The 23,525-nt window shown below is 41.5% G+C and overlaps 1 protein-coding gene across 1 annotated transcript in view; it reads left to right on the top strand.

Moving 5' to 3' along the window:
* The window catches only part of itpr1b (inositol 1,4,5-trisphosphate receptor, type 1b), a 505,447-nt gene that overhangs the window by 106,078 nt on the left and 375,844 nt on the right, over nucleotides 1–23,525 (top strand). The window contains exon 4 of the mRNA XM_060835732.1: nucleotides 22,002–22,117. Coding sequence (XP_060691715.1) covers nucleotides 22,002–22,117 — 116 coding nt within the window. The remainder of the gene's footprint in view (nucleotides 1–22,001; nucleotides 22,118–23,525) is intronic.

Raw genomic sequence — 23,525 nt, 5'->3', positions numbered from 1 at the left:
CAGTTCATATACCACAACGTGCAGTGATAGGGATTCAGAATAAGGAACTTCAAGGGATATCATTTGCATTTTAATGCTATAATGGAATGTACAAAGTATGAGAAATGAAAAGTTAGAAGGGAAATTTGAAAAGGTAAACAGATTTCACAATTTGTCACAGCAGTGGAATATGGCAAGTCTTTCTGTATTTTAGGAAGAATTCATGAAATTGGAGCACATTACATTTGTTTAGTTCTAGTTATTCTAAAAGCTTTTGTATAATTATCAATCATCTGTGAATTAGTGCAGTCAAATTAATTGAACACCCTTTCTTTGCAGCAAAAAAATTCTAAAATATTTGAGTGTTAACTTGGTGCATTTAATTTACACAGCTGAATTGTAATGTGAAATGGAATTATCACAACTTATTATTGTGTCCAGTCCACCTGTGAGCAACTGGATCTTTAAATCCCAGAATATTTTTCAACCAAAAACTAGGCCTCAAAGTCTGGTTCAGAAGAAATCACCATGGTGACATAAATACTTAACTTCAAACACACCCAACCCACATGTGATGAACTCAAAATGCAAAAGCCCAAACTTACAATGAGACTTTAAAATAAAGCTGTCTACACCATAGATGAATTTTACAATTTCATAAAATGTTTTTAAATCTTTGAGTACGGTGATTAATGTATCAAATGCATGGTGAAACGAGTAAAATACTTGCCTCAAGCCAGAGAATAACCCAAGTAAATGCTACAAGTAAGCAAGCGTATTAATTAATGAATGCATTAATCCAAAGAATGATGAATGAGTTGGCTTCACTCAAGTCAAGGATGAAGTACTTAAAAATTAAGTCGACTCAATGTTCTCTCTGGTCAAAATCTGTCTTTTATTGCCTTGGAGGACTGTTCCCTTTTCTCATCTGACACTAAAGCTCCGCTTCATTTCTACAGTGATCATGGGGCAGTATTTTTAAAGGAAAACAAGGCTGTATCTTCAGAATGGACCAGGATTATAATCCTTGCTTTGCAAATTCTTAATTTCCTGGCCTTAGCCTACTTCTGAGATTAAAAGCATGGTAGATCCTGAAATCTACAAGATTGTACAAGACAGAAGTCAGAAGTGTTGTAACACTTCACATTTGTCTGGTTGAGGGAATCATCACCACATCAAAGCTTGACAGCAGGATACAGTATCTGACGTTTGGTTTTTTCCCTATCCTGCTGCTATTTAGTACGCTAGCCCTTCATGCCCTCCATCATGGATGTGCTGTCACTGCAATACCCTCCAGAAATGCAATGCAAGATTCCTGCAACATCTACTTCTAAGATAAGGGCAGCTGAAATATCAGAATAGTGTCCAAGCTGAATTGGAAATATGGCTACTGTTTCTTCACTGTCACCAGCTCAAAGTCTTATATTCAGGATCCCACGTGGACTATAGTGGTTCAAAAAGATACCTACGTGTCAGTGAAAAATTATGAATTTGTGCTGTGCTCTGTGAATGGTTAATTTTAACGTCAATTGTAATTTTGCCAAATGTCCTTTTTTTTTTATTAGAGTCCTAGATCTACAGGATGGAAACAGGTTGTCCATGCTGACCAGATAGCCTAGATAGATCTAGTCCCAATTTGTCAGCACTTGGCCCATATCCTTCTAAACCTTTCCTATTCAAAAACCCATCCAGATGCCTTTTTAAATGTTGAGACTGTACCAGCCTCCTCCACTTCCTCTGGCAGCTCATTCCATAAACACGCCACAATCTTGGGTTCCTTCCCCCACCCTCCTTCTAAACCTATGCCCTCTAGTTCTGGACACCCCCACCCCAGGGACAAGACCTTGTCTATTTGCCCTATCCATGCCCCTCATGATTTTATAAACCTTTTATAAGGTCACCCCTCAACCTCCAGAGAATATAGCCTCAGCCTAGTTAACCGCTCCCCATAACTCTCATCCTCCAACCCTGGCAACATCCTTGTAAATCTCTTATGAACCCTTCCAAGTTTCAGAACATCCTTTCGCAGGGAGACCAACATCGGCTAGGCTACTGTTGAAATACTGTGTGCAATGTCCTGTACAGCCATATGAGCTCCCAACTCCTATATTTAGTGCACTTACCAGGAAGGGCAAGCATACCAAACGCCGCCTCTGATATCCTATCTGTCTGAGACTCCACTTTTAAGGATTCCAAGATCTTTGTTCAGCAACACTCCCCAGCACCTTACCATTAAGTGCATAGGTCCTGCCCTGATTTGCTTTTTCAAAATGCAGCACTTCTCATTTATCTAAATTAAATGAGAATTTAATGAGAATTTCCACCTGCCAATCCTCATCCCATTGGCCCATCTGATCAAGATCCCATTGTAATCTGAGGTAACCCTTGCTGTCCATTGCACTTGCAATTTTGGTGTTATCTGCAAACTTACTTTACCTCTTTTATAGTCCCATTGAAATCATTTATACAAGGATGAAAAGTAGTGGACCCAATATCAATCCTTGTGGCACAGCACTGGTCACAGGCCTGCAGTCTGAACAGCAACCCTCCACTACTATCCTCTGTCTTCTACCTTTTTGAACCAGTTCTGTATCCAAATAGCTAATTCTCCTTGTATTCCGTAAGATCTAACCTTGCTAACCAGTCCACTATGCAGAACCCTGTTGAACGCCTTACTGAAGTCCATAGATTACATCCATTGATCTGCCCTCATCAATTCTCTTTTGTTAATTCAAAAAAATCAAGTTAGACATGATTTCCCAAGTTCAAAATCATTTTGACTATCTTAATCAGTCCTTGACTTTCTAAATAGATGTAAATTCTGTCCCTCAAGATTCCCTCCAACAACTTGGCCACTGCCAATGTCACACTCACTGGTCTATAGTTCCCTGGCATTTTTCCTTTATCAGCTTTCTCGTACTGGCCCCACATTAGCCAAACCCCAGTCTTCCTCGCCTCACCTCACCTGTGGCTATAAGTAATACAAATAATGTTTTATTTAAAAGAAATGTTGAATAATAACTAAATTTTGAAAAATATTAGGTTTTTCAGTGTACAAAACTCTAGGAAGGAGCTCGACTGTGAATGAGCAAAGATCTGGGCATCCAATCTGATTTGGGAAAGAGCCAGTGGATAACACACTGGCTGCTGGAATGGTTTCTGTCTATTCCATATCACGCATGCAGTTTCATAGGACCTGGAGATGACCATTTAATTCATGGGGAAGGAAGGAAAGCTTTATTTGAGAAGTATATCAGAAATGTACACACAGAAATCCCCCAGTTTGTCCTACACTTGTAAGTTTGCTTATCTGTGTAAAAGTTACTGTGTACCTTCCATATACTGCTAGTCTAATTTGATTAGCTGCAGTTTAAAGGAAAACAATAAGAAAAACTACTTTCTGGAATAGGTAATGCACACTCCATTTTGGGTTTTTGCAGAAGTTGCCATTTATATGGTTTTTGAGAAAGATAAACACTGAGAATAGGCTTGCTATCTTTTTTTAAAAATGAATTATTCAAGATGAATTTTCTTGCCTGTTTTTAAAATCTAATGTAGCTGTGGCAGAAACAGAGCTTCTATCTCAGCTGGTTTTTGCCTAGCACCTTGCTGCAAGAATCACTTAGGAGACTGGGCTTTTTTATTATCCATGGTTGCCCAGAGGCTCTAGTCTATTTGTAGTATATCCTCTGACAGCCAAGGTTGCAAGGTAGCACCTTTTTTTTTCTGGTTTGCTTGCTCGTTCCCCTAGTCATTAGTGCATTTATCCTCAGTACTGTGAGCAGGCCCTCTGGGTCTAATTATTATGCAGTCCAAACCCCTCAATTGTACACTCCATGAAATAACATTCCCAATGGAGTAGATGCGGATACGAAAAGAAAAGCACAATGTAAGCAGGAAATCTGAAAGAAAGCACAAGACCAGAAATATTTAGATCAGATTGGTATCATCGAAAGCTGCAAGGTGAGGTATTGGAAGATTGGAGGTTGACTAACCTGGTGCCACTATTTATTTAAGAAAGGACAAGCCAGGGAACTATACACCAGTGACCCTGACATCTGTGGCAAGCAAGTTAATGGAGGGAATACTAAGGGACAGGGTTTCCATGTAATTGACAAGGCAAGGACTGATTGGGGATAGTCAGCACTGTTTTGTATGTGGGGAAATCATGTCTCTCAAACCTGAGGTTTTTTTGAAGAAGCAACAAAGAGGATTGAGGGTGGAGCAGTGGACATCAGTAAAATATTCAACAAGGTTCCTCGTGGTAGAGGTGGAGCTGAGAAAAGCACAGCAGATCAAGCAGCATCAGGATGGTAGGTGAGTAGGTGTTGTCCTGATGAGTGCTGTCCAAAACGTCTCCGGCTCTTCTGCTGGGGGACCTGCTGTTCTTTTTCTAGGTCAACTTTTATTGATGTACTAGACAACATCTGCAGTCCTCACTATCTTATGGTAGACTGGTTAACAAGGTTAGATCTCATGGAATGCAGGGAGAACTAGCCATTTGGATACAGAACTGGCTTAATGGTGGAAGACAGAGGGTGGTGGTAGATGGTTGTTTTTCAGACTGGAGGCCTGTGACCAGTGAAGTGCCACAAGGATCAGTGCTGGGTCCACTGCTTTTTGCCAGGTAGAAAAATCATTTGGATGCGAACAAAGGAGGTATAATTAGTAAGTTTGCAGATGACACCAACATTGGAGGTAGAGTGGACAGCAAAGAAGGTTACCTCTGATTACAATGGGATCTTGATCAGATTGGCCACTGGGCCGAGGGATGGCAGATGGAGTTTAATTTAAATAAATGGGGGGTGCTGCATTTTGGGAAAGCAAATCTTAGCAGGACTTATACATTTAATGGTAAGGTCCTAGGGAGTGTTGCTGAACAAAGAGACCTTGGACTGCAGGTTCATAGCTCCTTGAAAATGGAGTCGTAGGTAGATAGGATAGTTTAGTATGCTTTCCTTTGTTGGTCAGTGTTGAGTACAGGAGTTAGGAGGTTATGTTGTATTGGTTAGACCACTTTTTGGAATACTGCATGCAGTTTTGGTCTCCTTCCTATCAGAAAGATGTTGTGAAGCTTGAAAGGGTTCAGAGAAGATCTACAAGGATGTTGCCAGGGTTGGAGGGCTTGAGCGATACAGCGAGGCTGAATAGTTTGGCGCTGTTTTCCCTGAAGTGTCGGAGGCTGAGGGATGACCTTTGATAGAGGTCTATAAAATTATGAGGGGCTTGGTTAGGATTGATAGACAATGACTTTTTCCTGGAGTGGGGGAGTCCAGAACTGAAGGACATATGTTTTAAAATGAGGGGAAAGATTTAATAGGGACCTAAGGGGCAATGTTTTGATTAAAGGGTGGTGTGTGTATGGAATGAGCTATCGGGAAGTGATGGAGGCTGGTACAATTGCAACATTTAAAAGGCATCTGAATGGGTATGTGAGCCAAATGTTGGCAGGTGGGACTAGATTTATCCAGGATACCTGTTTGACATGGACAAGTTGGGACAAAGTCTAATTCTATGCTGTAGACTCTGTCTCTGGCTCTGAGAGAATACATCTGTGGGGATAACTTTAAACTTTCCAGAGCAGTGACTGTTTTGCAAAATTGAGGAAACATCTGATGTTTTGGGTTTTAAGCACATAAAATGGCAAAGATATAGGAACAGGACAGGAATGAACAAAAAGGAAAGTCTAAAAGGTCAGTGTTTAAGTGATCTAGATTTGTTGACCCTTGAGGACTGTCCTAGAGTTTTCAGGAATTGCAGATTGTATTTTATTTTGCAGTCAGTTGTTAACTTAGAAAATCGTTTGTCACATCCTCAAGGTAGAGAGATCATTAAATTAAATGTATACTTCCTGGAATTACTTGTAAAATGTCTTGTTGGACTGAACATAACATGCGACTAACCACATGACAACTGTTGCAAGTTTGCTGGAGGTTTACCAGAATTGTAGCAGTATCATCACAAAGGAGTAAAGTAATGACGCCATCCTCCTGGAAGCTGACTCTCGCTCTCTCACTGCAGTCAAACTGACATGAAACAAGATGGACACCTACCTCGGTAGGGACTGACCAGAGGGAGCAGTTAGAACTCATTTATGCCTGAAGTGGGGCTAATGGTTCATGACTGGGTTTTGACTGGGTCAGTGAAGCTAAATCTTATGGTTCTGGAGGTGCTAATAATTCTGATCTTCTAAAATATTAGCCTGTTGGGCCAAGGGATATAAATCAATTGCTAAATTAAAATTGACTCCCAAATAGACTTGCAACACGACAAAAACTACTGTAGCTTTTTAAAAAAAGCTTTAACCAAATATTTGCAAACTCTTTCCTTGGTCTTCTAAGAATATTAAATTTACACCCAAATCTACTGTTAAATTGAGTCTGTGAACACAACCCTCCAAAAATACCACACTTGAGGCAAGCTTAGCTCAAACTAAAGTGAAAGTGTATGAAATCTGGTTTCTGGAAAATGCCTTACCTGACAGAAATATGGACCAAGTTTATTGAATAACGTTCTCTGAATAACAAAATGCTGGAGAAACTCAGCGGGTCTGGCAGTATCTGTGGATAGATAAAGTTTTGAATCTGATGTGACTTTTCTTCAGACCAACATCACATTGTGAATTTGTCAATTTGAGAAGGATTTCTAAGTTTTTCGCCAGCTGCACCTGCCTAAATCTGCTGACCGAAAATAATCCTGACTGGACTCGGACACTGACACTGGCATTAATACACATGATTTCAGTCCAATGTCTTAATTTTTTTTGTCCCAACTTATCCGTAATTGCAAACATTGTTTTTCCTATCTGTTGTGTGTGTGCAAGCATTGCACGAATAGAAATAGTACATCACTTCGTAACCCTGCAGAATGTTTTTTTGCAGGTCCTGAAAGACATTGGGCTGGGAAGAGAGAAGTTATGGGGACCCTGTCTCCCCCCCAAAAAAAAACCAACACACTTTGCACCATCCATAGATTCACTACCTATAGATCCTCATAGTCACTGTCAGTGTGAGACCCCTAAGTGTTTCTTTTTCTAGTATATTCACTCATCCAGTGGTATTGTGGTTCTTCAATGTGGCTATACATGGGAGCAGTTTTTCACCTAGCACCTTCAACATGATGAAATATCCCTGACTGCTTCAGAGAAGCTTTTTAAAATGACTGCGCCATTATCTCCTTTTGTGGTTCAATGACAGAGAGTGGGATGTAAAGGGGGCAAGTGTGTTTGAGCTTGAGTCTTGGCAACTGGTTGGTCAATTCAAATTGAATGTGCATAAAGAGCCAAAGTCCTAGGAGCATTGCTATGAGATTTATAGAGCTGGAGAATATTGCAGGGGTAACAAGAATGTTGAGAGATTTGGAAGTTAAAACAAGAATTTTAAAATAAGAGGTTTCTTGACTGGGAATCAAATTAGGCAAGGGAATATAGGGGGAACAGGATTTAGTTCAGATTAAGACATGGTTATTAGAATTTGTAGATGATCACAAGTTTACAGAGGATAGAAAGTGCGAGACCAACCAGGAGTGTGTTTTGAGTATTTGAATCAATATGTAATCAATGCATGGGTTTCAGCAATAGACGAGGTCAAGTCGTGTGATGTACAAAAGTGGAAATAGGTGGCCTTAGTGATGACATAAGGTCTTTTTGAAAAAAAAATCAGAATCTGGAAAGGAAGATAAATACATGTAAACTTGGAGCAGAAATAGATGGTTAGGTCATTCTAGCCTGCCGCCTTGTTCGTTCGTTCGTTACTAATCCTTTTGTATTCTGAATTCTGCATTCCCTAACATTTTTGATTCTCCTGCCTAACCAGTATCTGTCTGTCTCTGCTTTATGAAGACACTCTGGCAATGCCTCCAGCACTCTACAAGGCAGTGTTCTTTACCCTGTTTGATTTAGATGTGCTGGTCCTTCACCATCTATCCAGCTTGCTCTTTTTCTTGAATGTCATTCACCTCTCAATATTAAAATCAAATCTTTGCCATCCTGCAACACATCCCAGCAATGACAGTCATGTCATATTTATTCACTCAATGAATGCTATCATTTGATTTATTTTGTTATGAATGCATGTACATTATGTACAGAGCCTTTTTCATTTTTTTATCTTGAACATAGTGCATTCTTAGAATTTTTCTTCTGTTGATTCCTCTGATCGTAATTTTCCATATTTTTTCAAATGACTGTCTTTTAATTTTGTTACATTCACCCAAGTTTGATCCCTTGCACCCACTTTTTTCAAAAAATGGTTAAAAGCCCTTACTCCTTGGCTCGATGTGCCGACACCATTAAGGTGTAGACCACCCTAATGGTAAAGTACCCACTTTCCCCAGTATAAGTCATAGTGCCCCACAAATCAGAACTCACTTTTCTCTCTGCAATCTTTGAGCCATGCATTCACTTCTCTATTCTGTCGCTTCTGTGGCTTATAATAATGTGGAGACCATTACCTTTGTGTGTGTGTGTGTGTGTGTGTGTGTGTGTGTGTGTGTGCGCGCGCATGTGTAATTTAACACAATTCTCACCCTCCATCAGCAGAACCTCTTGCTACTTCTACCTAATGTTATTAGTAATGATATGGATCATAGCCACTGGATCTTCACCTTTTACTACTGCATGATCTTCTCCAACCAAGACCAGACATTCCAAACCCTGGTACTGAGTAGACAACCCAGCCAGCTGGACTGTTTTTTGTCTTTGTAGTTAGCAGTGTCAATCCTTATTGTACTGTTCCCTACTACCACTACCATACTACTTTACTCTCTGTCTCCTTTCCTGTAACATGGTCAGCTTCCTTATTCACCTTGTGGCTCTCACTCAGATTTCAGCAAGTGCAGAGTGTCTCAGACCTGTTGGACAATTGCAAGGATGTGACTCCAACACTTCTGTTTTCTGGATCTCTTAACTTGCCTCATCTCCTTTTTTTTTTCCCACCCCCACCTCCCCACTGTCCAAATCAGGTGACCATAACATCAGGAGGTGTGACTGCTGCCTGACCTGAAGTGGCAAAGTGATTGACCCCTCCCAAGTAATGTGCTGCAATGCCCACAGATTGACCTTTTGGCTTAAACTTCCAAGCTCAAGTTTCTGTAGCAGCAAGCACTTAAGATTGGTCTGGTCTGTCCCAGATCACAATGGAATACTGAAGCTTCTATCTTCAATAATTACAGCTCCTCACCACCTTCCATCTCTAACATTTATTAATTAATAGCTAGTTGTTAATTAAATAATTTGTAATTTATTGCAGCCCACACCTCCCAATAAGTGCCAGCAATGACTGATTTAACCTTGTGCCAACATTTGAAATCAAATGCTCAAGGCTGAAAGAGCTGTAGAGAAAAATAGGAGACAGTAAGGAATGCAGATGCTGGAAGAGCACAGCAGGTCAGACAGCACCCAAGGGGCAGGGAGGTCATTGTATTGGGCTGAAACCCTTGTACTGGGGAAGGGCAGGGGAGCCCACATGTAAGGAGATGGGTGTGGGTAGGTGGGATGGTGATAGGTGGATGCAGATAGAAATTTATTGTGATTGGTCAGTGGGAATGGTGTGGATGGGTGATTTAAGATGATGGGCAGGTCAGATCAGGAAGGAGAGGGGGAGGACTGGATAAGGGATAAGGCTAAGGGAGGTGGGACTTTTAAAGCTGGCGAGGTCAATATTGAGGCCATCCAGGCTGTGAGCTTCTCTGGCACAATATCAGGTGGTGCTCCTGACAGCTGCAAATCGGAACGATAATGAGCAGCAATATTAATTGACTTTACCTTTTATTTCTCACTGCCACAGGAAAGCAACCGACATAATCCAAGACCCTTCCCATCCCAGCTGTGTTCTCTGCCACTCTTCTGTCGAGCAGAAGATATAAAAGTTTCTATACACGTACAAATAGATTCAAGAACAGCTTTCCTGCTGCTGTTCAACTTCTGAATGAATGTCAAATTTTAAATTGTTAATCTCACATTCTGACACCTTTTGTTACCTGCAGCTGTTAAATGTATTCTTCACTCTGTTCTATTACCTGAATGCACTCTGTATGGAATGACTTGTCTGTACTACATGCAAAACAAACCTTTTTACTGTACATTTGATGGGAAACTTATACAATGAATAGCATTGTAAATTTCTCATAGGATATATGTGAGCAGATGTATAAACACTGTGCCCTTGTTCTTGCTATGGGTCTGAATTTTGTTGACATTACCCTTGCCATGTTGATTGGTCAATTTTGTGGTTGCTTTTGTTCAAATTGCTATCTGGTTTTCTGGGTTACCTTTCTGTACTTAGAGAGGAATTGTCTTAAATTATTGAATCTCATGCCCATTAAGTAGCAAGCCCCATGTACTGCAACCTCACTTACAGTGCTTTGTCTATTCAAAAGGTGTTTAGTGATACAATATAGGAACTAAAAACAGAAATTGAGAATTTGCAGAAATTGAGCAGGTCTGGTAGCATTGATGGAGAAAGAAAGTTACTTACTTTAAGTTCAGTATGACTCCTCTGACAGGAGCTGGAAAATGGTAGTTGCACCCAAACTGAAGCAAGCTAGAGGTACAAGACCTCGTGTTCTGTTTAACACTTAATAGCCTTTAGGAATTAATATTGCATTCCGGTACTTGAGTCTGACCTCAAACTCCAAACTCCATTTCTCTTGCATTTGCCCCCCCCCCCACCCCTACTTCCCCCATCTCCCAACATCCTCCCCTAGCCTTGTCTGGTTTGTGCCTCAACAGAAGGGATTCAATTTTGCCTTGCATTTCCACCCATTTTACATCTCTACCACTCCCTGACCAGCATTATCCAGTCTTTGCTCTTGGTGCCCTCACAATCTGTTCCACTTGCTGCTCCACCTCCCTCTGTCAACAGCACTTGAAAAATTACCATTTTCCAGCTCCCTTCAGCCCTGAAGAAGGGTCACACTGGACCTCAAACGTTAACTCTGAACGATGAAACAGAGATGCTGCTAGAACTGCTACATTTCTCTAGCACTTCAATTTTATTTCATATTTCCAGCTCCCGAAGTATTTTCCTTGCATCCTGCTCCTTTCAATTGTCAGCTTGCGACCAAGTTCAACAGCTGCAATGTATTCAGTAGCAAGGTTACAACAACTGAACCAGGCATTTTACAGCAAGAAGTCGATTTGGGAAACTTTTCCATCCTGCATTGCATTGAAGAACTTCAATTATAAGTGTTGAATTTTTGAAATTCTTGCAAATTCGTTAAAGGTAAATGAAGTAATTGTTTCCGAAGTCCTTTTTTAAATTGTCACCCAAGTCTTGTACAGTTAAGCACTTTAATGTAGCAAATACAAATGTTTGACAGCAACGAATAGTCTCCTCATTATCTGATAGTCAGGTGATTTATCCACAAGCTGGTCTATAGAGGGGAGGATCCTTGGTAATGTGCAGCATTGTGCCTTTTGAGCAAATGCATCAAGCTTCTCCTGAGCACCCAGCAGCATAAAGGGTGCAGAATGTGGTTTAAAATACTGGCCATGTGCTGCTTTAGCTGAATTTGACTTGCAATACTTCATTAATTTGTTTCATTTGAATTGCTAGGCCTTGGTGGTGGTTTGACACGGCTTTGTCAGTCTGGTGCATATTGTAGTGTTTAAGCATCCTATCTAAAGTTCAGTGATCAAATCTGCTTTTGATCCTGATTGGCACTCTGGCTGACTTGAGATGTGGGTTAGTCTAATTTCTGCCCTGGCTTTTGGTTTTGCACTTGACCTTATTTGGTAAGGTTGCTGCAGTCAGAGCTCCAAAAGGATTTCCAGTAAAACGGTTGGAGCGATTCTCCCACAATTGGCTGTGCAATTATCAGCTTGCACAAGGAGGATAGTGGGGATGGTGCCAGTAATCTGGTACAGGAATGAGATGAGTTTGTAAACTGGGTTTTAAGCAGCACTAGGTACCCAGGCAGGTCATTCTCACTGTTATCCTTCATCAGCCTAAATCTGGAAAGGCCCCGTTGACCAGAATTTAAAACCACTTTGTCTCTGTTGGAGAAAATTTTCTTTTGTTTTGTACAACTTTTTTTTGTTTCAGTAAATCTTATTCTGGGCAAAGTTGGTGGTGTTAGGATAGCTTCATCCAACCACCTTCCTGGGAAGAAAGCCATTGCTTAATGGCTTTTTTTTTTAGATTAATGTTAGCAGGAGCATCAATTAGTTTAATTTTCATCATGTTATATTCTCACTATTAAGATTATCTCTAAACCTCAAATAATTCCAACATTCAAATTAAGGCCATTGATTTATTGTGGTTGACCAACTGAGGTTATTCATTCAGGCCAGTAACACTAGCCCTTTCAATTTTACTGAATTATTGAAGATGTTGCAAAGGTATCCCATTCATCCATTAAAGCTGTAGAGCAGAAAGAAGACTTGCATTTGTGTAGCACCTTTCACCACCTCGTGACTTTCCAAACGTGTTTACAGCCTTTTGAAATACTCCTGAAGTGTAGTCACTGCTGTAATACAGAAAACATTAGCAGTCAGCTTGTACACAAGTCCCACAAATGGCAATGAGAAGATAATTAAATGTATTTTTGAGTTGATTTGTAGAATGATTTGGTTGGAGACCAGGAAACCTCCCCCACTCCTGAAATTGTTTCAGTCTTTTGCACCCTCCTGAGACGGTTAACATTCTGGTGCAACACTGCCTTGCTACTGTACTAGAGCTTAGATTACGTGCTTAATCTGTCAAGAGAGGCTTGAACCCACAATCTGACTCACAGGCTACCACTAACCCACATTCCTGTTCCATCTTGACAACTCTCTCATTTTGGGCTCTGATGTCAAAAATGCAAAACATGGCATGGGCTAATTATAGAATTTAACTTGGGAAGCAGGTTCTTAGTCATGGGCCTCTTTTGGGTCTGTATCAAACTATCTAAAGTCGTCGTGTTCATTTTTTTAAAAAAAAGTTTCTAGGTTGGCGTACATGGGAGATTGGCTGCCTTGAATTTTGTTCATTCTGTCTGCTGTATGTTTAACTTCTTGCAGTGAGCTCATGTTTTCTTTCCAAACTGGCCTTGTTTGGATCCAGTCCAAGATTCTTCTTTTCCCCCAAAGGCACTATTATCTTCTCTGCAGTAACTTTGAAAGCCTACAGCTGATGCTTCACGATGGTGAAACGTCAAATGTAACTTCCTGTGGCTTGGTTGCAAATCGAGGAGAGGTGGATCAAATCTGACTTGTTTGCTCAATTAGTTTCTTTTACGCGTGCAGAAGATATTTTGTGGGGGAAGAACACTTGGATTCATAAACAAAAAGCATCCAAATCTTGTACAGCTGTCATGTCGCCTCAAAAGTACTTTGACTGTTCTCTGGGAACAGGAGCAGACCTCATTCATGATAAATGAGTGACATAGAGAATGATCACTTCAAACTTCCCACTGAACCAATTTGATGCTCTGTTACAAAGATCAGTGAAACAAAGGTGGCCAAAGTCCACTCATCGTGCTCCTATTTACCTCCAATGTTTATCATGGGACTTCAGGTTCTGATGGGCACATGGGTGTCTGAGCAGAGCATCTGTTGCATATAGGAGAGTATTCTGCTGAAAATTTGAGTTTGGGAAGAGTTGGGTCAGGATTACCTTGCTTTGTGTTTCCTCTGAACTTCTGAACATGTGCACCATTTTTAATATTTCGGAAAATTATCAGAAATAACAGTTGATACATTCTAAAAACTTAACCGTAAAGTGCTGCCTAGTAAATGTAATGTATCCATAATTTTGTACTAAAACTACAACTGGGCAATTTCTATAGGCTGTTTGACAATCCACTATAACTCCCCCTCCCACTATGCCAAGCATGTGCAAGTCCTGGGCTGCTGCTGCTACCAAATCCCAGCCACCTGACACACCTGGAGGAAGAGCACCTCCATCTTCTGCCTTGGAACCATCCAACCACATGGCATCAATGTAAACTTCACCAGTTTCCTCATCTTCCTCACCTCCCCCCCCCCCCCCCCCCCCCCACCCCCCCACCTCATCCCAGCTCCAACCCTCCAACCTCCAACTCAGCACTGCCCTCTTGACCTGTCCATCTTCATTCCAACCTATCACCACTACCCCCACCTGCATTTACCTATTGCTTTCCCAGCTACCCTGATGGAGGGCTTATGCCCGAAATGTCAACTGTCCTCCTCTTCTGATGCTGCCTGACCTGCTTTGCTTTTCCAACATCACACTTTTCAACTCCAATCTCCAGCATCTGCAGTCCTCGCTTTTTCTCCCTGTTTTAAAATTATAATTCACACAGTTGCCAAGATTTGATCTCTCTATCAGTAATACTCTATCATAACAGATTTGTAAGTGCACATTTGGAACTACTTCAGAGTCTTCATGCTTGGGACAGACAGCCCTGGCTCCAAAGCCTTGGCATAACCCTGGGATGTCATACAGCACAAACAGACTCTTTGGTCCAACCAGTCTATGCCAACCATGTTCCTAAACTAAACTATTTCACCTGCTTGTGCTTGGCCCACATCCCTCCAAACATTTGATCATGAACTTCTCTAAATGTCTTCTAAATGTTGTAACTCTGCATTTACTACTTCCTCTGCCAGTTCATCCCCCACACAAGCTACCCTGTGAAAAAAGTTGTCCTTAAAGTCCTTTTTTTTTTAAAATCTATTTTCTCTCCTCTTAAGTGTGTTTTGAACTTGCCCATCCAAGGGACAAGACCCTTGTCATTCACCTTGTCTATTCCCCTCAAATAATGCCAGTCTAAAGTAAACTATAATAAGTGTGGCAGTGTCCTGGCACTGGAATAACTCTAGCTCCTCCACCCCTGCTTTTAGCTAGCTCCTGATTACTTGAAATATTGACAGATAGAAGAATTGGAATATTTTCAGTTCACAACAAAGTGATGGAGAAACTCCAGGGTCTGGTAGCATCTGTGGGAGGGGGGAAAAACAGTTGATGTTTTGAATATAGAGTCCTCTGTTAGCTCAGGGTCAAGTCTGCTTCTTCCTCCACAGGTATTAACGTATCAGCTGAGTTTCTCCAGTACTTTTGGATTTCAGATTTCAGCACCTTCAGTATTTTGCTTTTATTTTATTTTTTGTTTTAAGGTTTGCTTGAATATATAGAGCTATTAAGATTATAGTCAATTCTTCTCTCCCTTTATTCCCGCCCCTCAGATTCTGATAACTATGGTCACCTTTGACATTTCTCATCCCAATTACTTGTGTATTTGTGCTAAAGCATGTTCTGCTTGCATTCCTGCATTGCAATGTATGCTGTACTTTGAAAGTGAGGAATTGGCTGCCAAGCACTAGATATCAGACGTCACAAGGTGTGATGTAAATGCAAGTTATGGTTAACTTTTTATGGTTAACAATCTTTCAAATCAAACTTGGCCTTGCTAAGTGCTCTGGCCTCTGAAATTGCGTGTAATGCTCTAAGTTGTTAACTGCACAAGGTAACTTTGGGGAGACAATGGTCTCGTGGCATTATTGCTAGACTGTCAATCCAGAGATTTTAGATCATGTTATGTGGATCCTGCCACAGCAGATGGTGAACTTCAAATTTGGTAAACATCTGTATTTAAAGCCCATCAATCCATTGATTACCTGAAAAATCTATCTGGCTCACTAATGTTCCTCAGGGAAGGAAGCTACCATCCTTACTTTGGTCTAGTCTGTATGTAACTCCAGATCTACAGATGATTAGATTGTGGATTAGATTAGATTCCCTACGGTGTGGAAACAGGCCCTTCGGCCCAACAAGTCACACGGACCCTCCGAAGAGTAACCCACCCAGACTCCTTCCCTTACATTTTACCCCTGACTAATGGACTTAAACTATGGGCAATTTAGTATTTAGTTCACCTGACCTGCACATCTTTTTGGATTGTGGGAGGAAGCCCACGCAGATATGTGCAAACTCCAGACAAACAATGGCCCGAGGTGGGAATCGAACCTGGATTCCTGGCACTGAGGCAGCAGGGCTAACTACCAAACCACTGTGACTCTTCAACTGTCCTTTGGGTAACTAGGGCAATAAATGCTGACCTAGCCAGCAACACCTTCGTTCTGTGAATGAATGAAACAAAAGGCTATGATGATGAGCCCATTATACTAACACTAATTTATTGGTTACTTTTCAGAAGATTTAAAATGTAATGTTTTAAAAATCTAGTAGCTGGTTATATCACAGCGCATAATCATTGAAGCACAATAATTATTAAAATCTTGTCTACAGGGTGAAGTCATGAATTCACCTGGGGAAGGTGTGGGGGTGGGAAAGGGAGGAGTATAATGGAGGGAAAATAGGTTCCATTGATACAGCAGTGAAGGTCTCATTGCTTTAGAGCTTCATTTGGTTATGATGCTGGGAAAGTTGTGCTGCTGAGTAGTAGGCCCAGTTCTTATTGACTTTGTGTCAGTGCAAAGGTTACAAAGCCCAGTATAAAACCTGAGACTAACCCTGCTCCAGTGCATTGATGAGGAGGTTCATCACCTCAAGGGGTAGTGAACCTATTTTTTTTGGCTGCACTGTTGGTTCTCCTCTCTTTTGGCAAAACATGAACTAATAATCTTCACCATTACTCAGGAAGGTCAACAGAGCCTCTGCTGAAAAGTGTCAGTGAAAAGATGGTATGTTGTCATGACCAGTGCACAGATGTGCATCTCTTCCCCCCTCTCCCCTCTTTCTCCCCCCCCCCCCCCCCCCCCTTTGCTGAGCCACAGCTGATGCTGTGTTTAGTTTCAATGTAACAGCCTAGACAGCCAGCTAATGTACAAGTGAGCTGATGCTGGCAAGTGTGATCTCAGTATTTGGGTGAGAACATGATCGGCCCAACATGTTGGTCTCTGGAGCACGATAGTGAGAATCTTCTCTGTGGGTTGGAAGGACTCCAGTCATGAACTAAATATTTCCAATATGAGTACAACCACAACAAAAGTGTCCAAGAATAAAACTGTATTTGAAATTAGATCAATATCAACGTGTGAGCATCGTTTCCACTGCAGAAGTTGAGGTTTCTCCAACCTCTTCAGGGAAAATGTGGAGATAATTTGATGTCTCTTGTGTGGATTTTGACAAGTCATGTCAGCAGAAGAAATCTTACACTGGGGCCTGGGCTGTGAGCACTGTTCAGCTGTGAAAGCTGTCATGGCTTAATCTTGCTATTACACTCACTGGACTATGCATCCTTCACATCCCTTTACAACAACCACTGTCCTTTTGGCTGGCTTCCTCCCATTATCTTTTGTGATAATGGTTAATGTTAAAACAGCATGTTTGCTGTAGCTAGATTAATTTCCAGCATTCCACCTATATTAGTGGACTACCTTTTGCCTAATACCTGTTCTGTTAACATTGCACATCTGCATTGGAACATACAGCTCCCTCAACTGAAGCTGACCAGATTGGGAGCCAAGGACATTTTGATTGTCAGTATGTTGGAACTTAATCATAAATGGAACGGGTCACATCGGTGGCTCCAGTCAGGAAAACTGCATTGCACTTGACAAAGTAGAGTTTGTAGAGGCACCGAACACTTAGTGAAGAATGTGGGGTAGTTTTAAACCTGGTGCAGGAATACCATTGAGGTGATGACCCTGATTTTTACTTCTGTGGCCAAGAATTTTGCAAAAGTTTCCCTTCTGTAATTTTAAACTGATAGCTGAACCCACCCCCTTGACCACTTGGACATGCACATGTTAGCTGTTAGACCAGTTTCACAGCAAAACTTTGAACCTGTGCCCTCTTAACACCTCTCCTCTCCTCTGTGCTCTCCTCTCTGCCTTCCTCACTTCCCCATACCTTCATCGTGTCATTACCTTTCCTTTGCTTAACTGCTTCCATGTGGGGAGGGTTGAAGGTTGTGTTGGGAAGCCTGAAATTAGCAGAACATCTTGAACTCTGGTGATAGCGATGTCCCTTTGATTGTCAAATTAGGTGCCATGTGAAGGGACCATTGAAGAATGGCAAAGAAGAGAACACTGGAAACACTCCTCAGTACTTGCTGTTAAGTCAGGAGGATTTTAAAATACTCATGCATTAATCAAATACATAAAATGCAAGAGGTGGAAATGAGAACTTGCAAGCATAATTGTCCCAGCATGATTTCACTTTGACATTTTAAATGTCAAGTACACAAGTGACATCTTCCATTTAAGGCCACATCTGGAAAGATAGTGACTGATGTGCACTATTCCATCCTCTACACTATGGGGACTAGTGGAGCAGGAGAGTGATTCTGCACAACACGATGGTTCCTGGTTTATTGTAAGCCATTGATTATGTGGTGTAGCAACTTCCAGAATGCTGTTGACGAAGGGGTATTGTGGCTTCATTCACTGTATTGTAATTTATCCTCTGGGACAAATGCCTTGCCTTCCTGAAAGACTCCTGTAGAGGTCCACTTGCAATCTCATTACCTCCCATTGGATGAACTTGCAGTTCTAGTTGCATGTGTATCTTACAGTATAGCTCACAGGAATGTTAATGTTGATGCTGTAAAATAGGGTGTGATAAATGGTGAAAAAGTCACCATTGTATTGTAACCTTATTTATTCATTGTACTGCATTAACACAAGCATACATATTCTGACATGTTTATGGACTTAAATTCAAGTTGAAAGCCTTCTCTTTGTTCTCTGTTCTCTTGCAAAATGTGCTATCGGGATCTTCCCAGTCCAGCTTTGAAACGATCCCAGGGATTATTGGCATTATCCACAATTCTGATCGTGCTGCTCTGTACTCTCCTTAAGTGCTTTGGATCATTGACCAAGGCATCCAGACCTTTTGAGACCGCTCTTGCATCAATCTATTCCCACCTATCAGAATGTCCTTTGCCCCCTGTCAGTCTCTACCTGCTTCCCCCAGTATTATCTACAGACATTGGGTTAACTTTCATGCACTGAAGATCAGCTCTCTCTTGATCACTTTTTTTCAGTAACTCCCATGCTTCCTTCCCAGCCTCTGCTTTATCAGACAGCTTAACCTCAGCTAAAATTTCAGGAAGTTTGAAGCTATTGTGTAATTTTTAAACTAAATTTCCCAATGGGTCAGTGAAGGAATCAAGTCATGTCCCTGTTGGACCCATCATAATGAAATCAGGGGGCCACATCAAGCTGTTCCTTACCAGACTAGTCTTTAGCCCTTCCTTAAATCTGTCTTTGACTCTCCGAACTGTTGGTACTGGGAGAAAGTGTGGACTGCAAATGCTGGAAATTGGAGTCGAGTGTGTGGAGCTGGAAAAGCACAGTAGGTCAGGTGGCATCTGAGGAGCAGGAGAATCAACGTTTCAGGCAGTAGCCCTTCAGGGCTTAACAAAAGCAAGGAACAGCCTTGACTTCAAAGGTTGAAGTGAGTAGTGCTTTCAGATGACATTTGTTTTAAATGCATAGCTCTGAAAGTTACTGGAATGGCTGTGATTTGTATACACACCACTTGTAGACTGGGCAGAGAGCACACCAGTGCCATGGGTAACCAACAGACAGCAGCAGCTAGTTTCAGATGGTACAGTTGGAATTGTGCTGTACTGAAATGCTCTTCTGACTTTGGAAGGAAAACTTGTGCATAAAAAAGCCAAATGTAGGCTGGCTGGCTGGTGTGGCCTCCCTACACTTCCAGTGGCCAGCTGACGTCACAGATTATGGCTGTGCGTGTGAGGAGTCCATTTTGGCATCATTCTGTACTGGAACAGCCTGTGATCTTAGCAGTGTAGAGAAAGGCCATTTGGTCCATCAAGTCTGCCCTGACCCTCCCAAGAGTATTCCACCCAGACCTGACTGTATTCTTCTCACCCCACTATTACCATGGCCAATCCACCTAGCCTGTACATGTCTGGACACTACGGGGCAATTTAGCACAGCCAGTCCACCACTGCACATCTTTGGACTGTGGGAAGAAACTGGAGCACCCAGTGGAAACCCACGCAGAAATGGCAGAACGTGCAAATCCCACAGATGGTCGCCCAAGGCTGGAATTAAACTCTGCTGGGTGCTAATCAGTATGCTGCCTGAATGTGAGGGGAACCAGGAAATGGGAAGACCAAGGAATTGGGAAAGTTAATCACCTATCACCCAGGTTATAGTCCAACAGGTTTATTTGGAAGCACTAGCTTTCGAAGTGCAGTTCCTTCATCAGGTGGTTGTGGAGTATGAGATGGGAGGGTGTCACCCGTCTTAATGAGGTAAATCTATGTTCTTGGAATTCGTGTAAATGTGGAAATGATCTTAAATAAGATTTACAGAAATGAAAGTGCTAGATAAATTTAAAAATATCCTACAACTGAGACTTTGGTCTAGTGGATGTTGTGTGTGCCATAAAACAAAGTGCTCATGTCAGTTCCAATAGGACCTGGATAATATCCAATGGTGAATTTTAAATGCAAGATGACACTCATGTTCGGCAAACACCGGATAGTCCCCATCTCAAATAAGAGAAACTGATTCACTTTCTGCAATGGCACAACTTTCACTGTTTTCACCCCACCTCCAACAGTTGCACTGAGAAAGACCAGAGTTTAACTAAGCAGCCATTACCAATACCATGGCCATGAGAATAGGATGCAGACTAGGCCTTTGCATGGTTCACATCCTGACGACTCCAACATCAATGGGAGTCTCAGTTGGACTGAGATCAAATACTACTTTCTTAGATGACCGTGGCCACATCAACATTGAATGTGTTTGACCCCATCAAGGTCAAAATGGTTTATTTTGATTGGTAGTGCTGGCAGTGAACCAAGAATCATCCCTCCAACAAGATGAAGCACTGATCATATGGCTTTGTTTGTGTTGCCAATCTCCCAAGAAGGTAATAAAGATATTGAAATTGATCTGAGAATTCCCGTGATCGGAAGGGAGAAAGAACGGATTCCTGCAGGAAATGCTTGCATAGGGGTATTGAGTAAAGGTAGTACTGTTCTCAGTGGTTCCAATATCTGATCAAATAGCTTTTCTATGTTTGCTGCCCAGGATGCAGGCATGGGGAACAAGTCCAGAAGTTGTGGAGCCACGGCCAGCTATTTAGGTCTCTGTCATGTATGTATTTGTTCAGATAAAGAAGATAATATTTAATGCCTTAAACGGACCAGCATCCTTCCAGATTGATAATTACAGATTGTTGATGTGTATTTGTCTGTTTTCCCTATTTATGCACTTGATAGAGTGTATAGCTTTTTGGGGGGGGGGGGGGGGGGAGAAGGGGGAGAAGGGGTGTGGAGGAAACATTGATCACAGCTGAAGGCTGTTATAGGGAAAATGCATCTTTTTAAAGCAGAAGCCCAAATCTTGCTGCCATAAAGAGGATTATGACTGCAAAGTAACCGTGGCATATTTTGATTGTATTTGGATTGCTGTGTGAAACTTTGGAGTAAAGCTGCTTTACGTGCTGCAGTTGTACAAGAGTAGCTGGACGATGGGAGATTAATGACTATGTTTTGCTCCTCCTTTGAATATAGTCCAAAAGAACTGTTTTGCTTTCAGTTTGAGAACCTTTTTTTACCCATCTGACTGCAGTTGGTTCATGAGCTTTCATCAAGCTCTCAAAGGCAACAGTGCTCAGAAAATCTTTCTAATAAGAAATGCACCTTTCAGCGAAGTGGAGGATGGAAACTGGGGCGATAGTAGGAATTTCAAACTAGTTGCACTCACCTAGGTTTGTGAAATCCTGAATATTTTGAACAATTCTCTCCCATTGAGAGACGACCAGGGTTCCGATGCGCAATACAACTCACTGTGCTCTTTGACAAACTTTTAGGCTATGCTGATTACTACCCAGAACATAGCAATTGTGAGTTGATACTGAACTAGTCTTTGTTTCAGTGTCTTGTATTTAGGATCCATACTGGTCGGTGTTCAGAGTACAAGGGAAATAACCTCGAGTTACTGGCAGAGGTCTGAAATGTGAGAAATGAATCAACATTCCTTATTTTTGATTGTGGTTTCGGTGGATGTTTAAATGTGCATTTTAAAACATCTGCATTTCTGAAAATGGTAAGCTTCTCACTATTAATGAGTGTTTGTTTGGTTTTTCTTTTTTGTTTTTTTTCTCTAGACTGTCTCTTTAAGCTATGTCCCATGAACCGATACTCTGCTCAGAAACAGTTCTGGAAAGCAGCTAAGCCTGGGGGCAATACAACTACAGATGCAGTGCTGCTCAATAAGCTACACGTAAGTAGAACATATAAAGGATATTTGTATTGCCTTTTGAAAGCTGTGGGACTGATTAAATATGCCAGCTCCTTGTTGTAATCTTGATTTAGAGCAACTGTGGAGGGCTTTCATTTTTGCAGGGTATATTTTAAAAGGGATTTCGATTTAAAGGCTTGAGTACAAAAATCCAAACATTGTCCAGTGCGATATTAAAAGATCGTTGTATTGTCTGAGGGTCCAAATTCCTAAACAATAAGCAGGTACCTTCTGGCTAAACCATAAGCTGCCATGGCCCTGTTTTGAAAGTGTCCTGGCCAGTGCTCAGTGCTCACTGCTCAACCAGCACCACAGAAACACCTGTAGGATCATTGTGGGAACTTGCTGTACACACACTGGCTGCTACATCACCACTGTTACAACTGTGACAACACTGCGTCTTTAATTAATTGACTAAAAAGTGCTTTGGGGGGGGTGCCCAAGATTGTGAAATACACCATTTTAGGGGAGGTGATGGCCGAATGGTGTTATTATTAGACTATTAATCCAGAGACCCGACTCGGAGCACAGGTTCAAATCCTGTCACAGCAGATGGCAAAATTTGAATTCAATAAAAAGCTGGAATTAAGAGTCTATTGATGGCCATGAATCCATTTTTAGGAAAACCCCATCTGGTTCACTAATGTCCTTCAGCGAAGGAAACTGCTATCCTTGCCTGGCCTACATGTGACTCCAGACCCACAGCAATGTGATTGATTCTTAAGTACCTTCTGGGATGAGCAACTTGTGTTGACCAAGCAGCACCCTCATCCCGTGAATGAATAAACCAAAAAAATTTAAGTGCAAATGCTTTCTTGAACAGCATCTTTTCCATCTTTCACAACTCTGTCAAAAATTCCCATCTGGAAATTACTGCAAACATTCCCACTCCTAATCAAAATGTTTCAAATTAGAGAGGACACTGGTTTATTGTGCTTAAATTGGGTGGTGATGGGGTGAGTTTGAGTTGTTTTTGACATGCTCAGTTTTTAATGGATGACTGGTCGATGAAGTGATAACTGAGACTTGTCAGCTCCAGCAGACTGTACTTCTGAAAGTGTAAAGACATCAACCTTCCTCAACACCCCCACTCCACCATTGATCACAATTCATAACCACCATCACAGCACACCATTCCCCGTCCCAGTGGGAAGTTGTCTCCTCTTGGTGTCATGCTGATGATGACTCCTGGTCTCTACCTTTTGATTTTGATTCTGATTGGCCAAGTCATTGACGGACTGACTGACTGTATTTAAGACTGGTAAATAGGGTCTTGATTAGTCAGGGAATCAAGAGCGAAAGGCAGAAGAATGGAGCTGCGAAACATCTTATCTAGTCAGAATGGTGAAGAAAAGTTGTACTTTAAATTATTGATTTCTCTACTTCCTGA

This window comes from Hemiscyllium ocellatum, chromosome 14 (assembly GCF_020745735.1).
Source record: "Hemiscyllium ocellatum isolate sHemOce1 chromosome 14, sHemOce1.pat.X.cur, whole genome shotgun sequence".
Classification (NCBI taxonomy): Eukaryota; Metazoa; Chordata; class Chondrichthyes; order Orectolobiformes; family Hemiscylliidae; genus Hemiscyllium; species Hemiscyllium ocellatum.
This window is presented reverse-complemented; position numbering and strand designations above follow the sequence as displayed.